The 5,750-nt window shown below is 45.8% G+C and overlaps 1 protein-coding gene across 1 annotated transcript; it reads left to right on the top strand.

The window, feature by feature from the left end:
• Positions 1-2,358: 2,358 nt before the first annotated feature.
• On the top strand, positions 2,359-5,033 carry galr1a (galanin receptor 1a; the record flags this gene model as incomplete). Its single annotated transcript, XM_084378797.1, has 3 exons — positions 2,359-3,012; positions 3,313-3,378; positions 4,647-5,033. 3 exons carry the CDS (start codon positions 2,359-2,361, stop codon positions 4,998-5,000), a joined length of 1,074 nt encoding a protein of 357 aa, XP_084234923.1. The 3' UTR covers positions 5,001-5,033.
• Between the last annotated feature and the right edge of the window lie 717 nt (positions 5,034-5,750).

The following is a 5,750-nucleotide window of genomic DNA, read 5'->3' as shown; positions in this document are numbered from 1 at the left end:
GATCTAGACCTCCATCTTCATCATTAATGCCCATCTTCATCTTCATAACCCTGACACTGGGAAAGAGTTCAGAGTCTGTGTGGACTCGAGCAGCGAATTCACAAAACGTACAAACAATAAAAGCTTCAAATGTTTACGATCACCCGAGGACAAGTGGACTCAGAGATAAGATCGGCCTCTGCTCTCAGGTTACATAGCCTGTGCATCATCCCCGTCGTCATTTCCAGATGGTTATCCCCCCTCCAGATCTCTCAGCATTGGTCTGTCTGAGACTCACATGCTTGCATAATGATAATACAGCTGTTCCCAGACCAGGTCAGAGCGAGATCAATAACACAGACGGAGGGCTGAGGACGGTCGATGGCAAATGAGAAAAAATGATCAACTATTTCCGTGATGAGTCCGTACGCTTGCACTTGTAGTGTTTGAAGCGACCCTGAACCCCGGATGTCCCGTCAGGTGTGCCCCAAAGTTAAAAAAAGATGATGGATGTATGGAATGGATGGATGATGATTGTTGGACTCGGGACAGATAACCAACCATCAGTGAACACACAATCACAGGACCACCACTTCATTAAAGCTGCAGTAGGTGAAACCTTCCACCTCTCTCTGCTGCCTTGTATCACCTCACCAAACCCACAAGTCTGAACATCAGCTGGTCGCTCTCCACCGAATGAGCATCACAAAAACCCCGCTCCTCCTCGCTGCGCCGCGTCCTCTCAACGTCGCCCCTCAATCACTTTGCAGCCCCAGGACAGCAGGCTTCAGAGGCAGCTGCGACATCCTCTCACAACAGGAAGAGAGACGAGTACACAACACACACACAAACGCACGCTCAAAACATCAACCCCACTGTTTGTCATCGTGCCTCTTAGCCACTCGTCGATGTCAGCGCCATGGCATTAAAAATAATGAGCCTGAGGCTCAGCGTGGAGCCGAGCGAGCTCACACACGTGTTTTGTAGCCCACTCTACGATGTCACAGGCGAAGGAGGCGTCGGATGTTTATCAAAAAGTTGCAGGATTCTCTGCTTTGAATCAGGATTTCACCACCTAAACCGAGGCGTGCGTCTGCGTTCGTAGAACAGCCAATAGGAGCACCCCTCTCTCTGAAACGAGCTGGGATTGGTCGAGTTCTCTCTCAGACCACATCGATTACAATATGCTGGAATTTTTGCCCCAAAAATACTGATGATACTCCAGCTTCAAGATGAGGCACTGGGATCAACCTGCAAACCGCTGATATGTTCACATTTGTACGTGTCATAGGTACCATACTGACATGTCAATACGCGTCATATCATGTCCACATTAGATGTTTGAGACCTGACCTTCGTGTCAGGAGGTGGAGGGGACGTTGGCGTCAACAAGGCTGCCGAGCCAGTGACCGCAGTTCGAGCAGCAACATTTGTAAGCCGCTGGATATTCTTGAGGTGACCACTCGACAATTTCAAGCTGTGTTTTTTGGCCACAATAACCAGATATTTTTGGCGAGAAGTTGGGACATCACCTGCTGTGTTTGTGGTGACTAAAGCGGGTATTTTGAGCCAAAACAAGATGTTTTCCCGACCCTAACCAAGTGGTGCCGAAACATTTTACAGATTACAAGCACAGCACTGTCACAAGATAAAACTGGAAACTGTACCCCAGAAAAGCGTATCTATCTATCTATCTATCTATCTATCTATCTATCTATCCTTGTTTTATTGATGTGATGTGTCTTGTTTCTGTTTTAAATCATCTGGACATGTTTGTGTTTGTATTTTGGATGAGACCAGCGACAATAAAGTTATTCTGTTCTATTCTATAGTGCAGTTTTCTGATAATCCAGATAAAACTGGAATATTTGACGGTCTCAGGGCAGCAGAGGGCTGTTTAATCTTGATTTACACGTCCATCACACTGCAGATGAAGTGATTTATAACTAAGATGCATTGAGGAAAACAGTGAATTTATGTTTTTATTAAATCCTCCAGAAAATATTAACAACTGACACTTTTCTATGAAGACATTTTGGCAACATATTCATGAATTATGAGTGTCAGTGATGAGATACTGTGGAAACGTGTTGCAACTTGTGTTAATTTACTTGTTTTAATCAAATATGAGCGGATGTTTGATGAACTGGTGTATAAGACGCTGTGTGTTTATTCCCATCTCACTGGCTGCGGGTCGGTGGAAACACTGAAAGGTATTGGTGGGATCAGCCGCGCACAGCACGGTGACGTTGCCTGGGAAGGCAGGGAGCAGCCTGTTAATGCATGGGCTCCATCCGCCAAGAGAAAATCCCTCCTCTTCATGTGGAGGAAGCGCGTCTTTTACACCAACATGTAACTTTTCCTCAGGAGAGGACAAAGATGGAGCTACAGGTGGAGAACCAGAGTCAGTCTTTCAACACCAACACTGTGAGGCTGCCTGCTCAACACATCCTGGGGATGGGTGTGGATAACTTTATCTCTCTGCTGGTCTTTGGACTTATTTTCATCCTCGGGGTGCTCGGGAACACCTTGGTGATCACGGTGCTGGCGCGCAGTAAACCGGGACAACCGAGGAGCACCACAAACATCTTCATCCTCAACCTGAGCGTGGCCGACCTGTCCTACCTGCTCTTCTGCGTCCCCTTCCAGTCCACCATCTACATGCTGCCCACATGGGTGCTGGGAGCCTTCATCTGCAAGTTCATCCACTATTTCTTCACCGTGTCCATGCTGGTCAGCATCTTCACTCTGTCCGCGATGTCCGTGGACAGATACGTGGCCATCGTCCACGCCAGGAAGTCCTCTTCGATCCGGGTGGGGAGGCATGCCCTGCTCGGGGTGGTGCTGATCTGGATCCTGTCTCTGGTGATGGCGGCTCCCGTGGCGCACTACCAGAGCATCGTGGAGAGGGAGGACAACAACACCTTCTGCTGGGAGGTTTGGCCGGACCACCAGAGGAAAGTCTACGTGATGTGCACCTTTGTTTTCGGATACCTGCTGCCGCTCACTCTCATATCTGTCTGCTACGCGAAGGTGGGTGCGCACGAAGCAGAGTGCGCAAAGAATTACGCACGGTTTCGATTAAAAACAGATGATTTAGAAGTTAAACATGATGGAAAATTGTGGATTTAGTTCCGATAAGAGTCACATTGTCTTTGCTCTGTTTTCAGTAATAGTCTTGAATGTATCCTTAATATGTAAACGTGTTGGTGCACCATTGATTTATTAAAATTAAGAATATGGCACACTGGAGAAAGAAAGAACAAGATGCGCACAATCAGATCCCTTTTAATTCAACAGTCTGTATTTTTCATCTCGTCTTCGTCACTGCAGGTTTTAAACCATCTGCACAAAAAGCTGAAGAATGTCTCCAAAAAATCAGAGCTCTCCAAAAAGAAGGTTGGTGGCAGCTGCTGTATTGTCTGCATATCTGTATTTGGCAGGTTTGTGGTGCCTGAAAGGTTAAGTGTGCACCTGCATGTAGAGCTGAAGTGATTAATTGATCAGTGCATTGAAAAAAAATGAATTAATGGATTTAGTTGTTTTTCAAGCAAAAAGTGACAGAAACTTGCTGGTTCCAGCTCCTAAAATTTAACGGATTGCTGCTTTTCTTTGTCATTTATGATTGCAAATGAAATATCTTCAGGTTTTTGACTGTTGGTCGGACGAAACGTGACATTTGAAGTAGAGCCTGACTGATATGGCTGATTTCACTGGCTGATATTGGCCTATCACAGATATATACATTGGTATCGGTGTGTATGTCGTCCAATATGTAAACCTTTATTTTTCAACAGAACATAATTCAAGATTCACAGGGTGATTTATAATTATTACATTTCACTTCAATCAGGAGAGACTTCACAACCCCTTTTTGACCAAAGTGTGCTGGTTCTGGGCTGGTGCCGGTGCTGGTGCTGGTCCGAAGTTGGTTCAACATGCGAACCTTTTAAGAACTTTTCCACGGGCATGAGAGCCACCGTAGAGTCACATCATTCAGTCACTTTAGGGGTGGGTCGTCCAGTTATTGGAAGGTTGCTGGTTCCGGATCTGCACGTCAAAGTATCCTTGAGCAAGATACTGAACCACAAACTGCTCCTGATGAGCAGTTGGCACCTTGCAGGGCAGCCTCTGCTATCAGTTTATGAATGTGTGTGCGAATGGGTGAATGTGACATGTGTTGTAAAATGTATTGTCATGTGCACAATAAGAGAACGTAAAAGTTCTCGGGGGTTAGACTCTATCATGACATCATCATATTTGAGGAGGCAGTGAAGCTGTGAGTAGTAAAGGAAACTCCCCGATGGAGTCTGGACACTGGTGGTTGTGAGGGTGATGGATGAAGAGAACCTCAGGTTCAACCTGGCCACTGGATATGAAGAGCTGGAGAAGAACTGGGTGGAGGAGGGATGCACAATCTGACAGCTGACTGCAGCAGAGAGGAGATTTAAAGTTTGACCGGAGTGACATGATTGGCTGATTGTTATATGGAGAAGAGTCTAGTTAGGAGTGAAACTTGTTGAATCAACGTTTTGTCATCTTGTAATCTGATCTGTTATTATATTACTTATCATTATCTCTATTACTCTTCCTCCAAAGTGCCCTGTCACAGTAACGTTTATCGATCACATGAAATATGATACCACCGATCAATATCTCCTCCACAGACGGCGCAGACAGTCCTGGTGGTGGTGGTCGTCTTCTGTCTGTCCTGGCTGCCCCACCACATCGTCCACCTGTGGGTGGAGTTTGGCTCTTTCCCCCTGAACCAGGCCTCCTTCGTCTTCAGGATGGTGGCTCACTGCTTGGCCTACAGCAACTCCTCCGTCAACCCCATCATCTACGCTTTCCTGTCCGAGAACTTCAGGACTTCCTACAGGCAGGTTTTCTGGTGCCGGGTGCCCAGCAAGTGTCCCGTGCACGACACCAGAGACCTCCGCAGCCGAGTGGAGAAGGCGCCGTCCACCAACATCAGCGTGACCTACAAAGCTCACGACTCTCAGATCAGTAAGATGCTATGATGTCGCTGCTGATGGATCTTCTGTGTTCTGTGTAGAGCCGGACTGAAACTGGATCTCTGAGATCGATACATAAACTGATATTCGAGACTTAAAGACCTGATATATCTGCAGATAATTGTTTTTTTAACATACTGTAAGCTGTGCTGCTCGATCTTATCACCGGTACGGAGCTCTGTCACGCTCAGTAACATCACCTTTTACTCAGTGCCACCATACTTTGGATATTTTATCAACCTACAAAACATTTGTAGAATTTCTTCAAACGTGGTACAAATGTCCACTATGACTCAAGGAAGACCTGATTACAATTTGGTGGCCAAAGGTCAGAGGTCAAGGCCACTGTGACCTCACAAACACGTTTTATAACTCAAGAATTCATACGATAATTACGATAATCTTGGCATACAAATGTCAGAGGTGGCATCATAATAATCTGCAAAACATGTTCTGGTCATTATTCAACGCCACAGCCTGGAACAGAAACTCGACTGGTGGGCGGTGGCATAAAACCACGATGTGCTAATTCTAGTTATTGACATTTAATACCATGAAAAACATGATTTCTTTTTAAAATACTGCACATATCGACTGTATGGTGAAGGTGAGATCTAGAGAGAGATCCTGGTTATGGCAAACAAACTATGTCCTTAAATACTTGGTGTTGTTTAGGAGTAGATACTTGTTACATGTAATAAAAAGTCTGGTGACGGGATGCAGACTCTGGTCTCCTGCATTAAAATCAGGTATGCT

This window comes from Pagrus pagrus (assembly GCF_965226575.1).
Source record: "Pagrus pagrus genome assembly, chromosome: 17".
NCBI classification, from domain to species: Eukaryota; Metazoa; Chordata; class Actinopteri; order Spariformes; family Sparidae; genus Pagrus; species Pagrus pagrus.
Note: the sequence above shows the minus strand (reverse complement) of the source record. Positions and strands in the feature narration are given on the sequence as shown.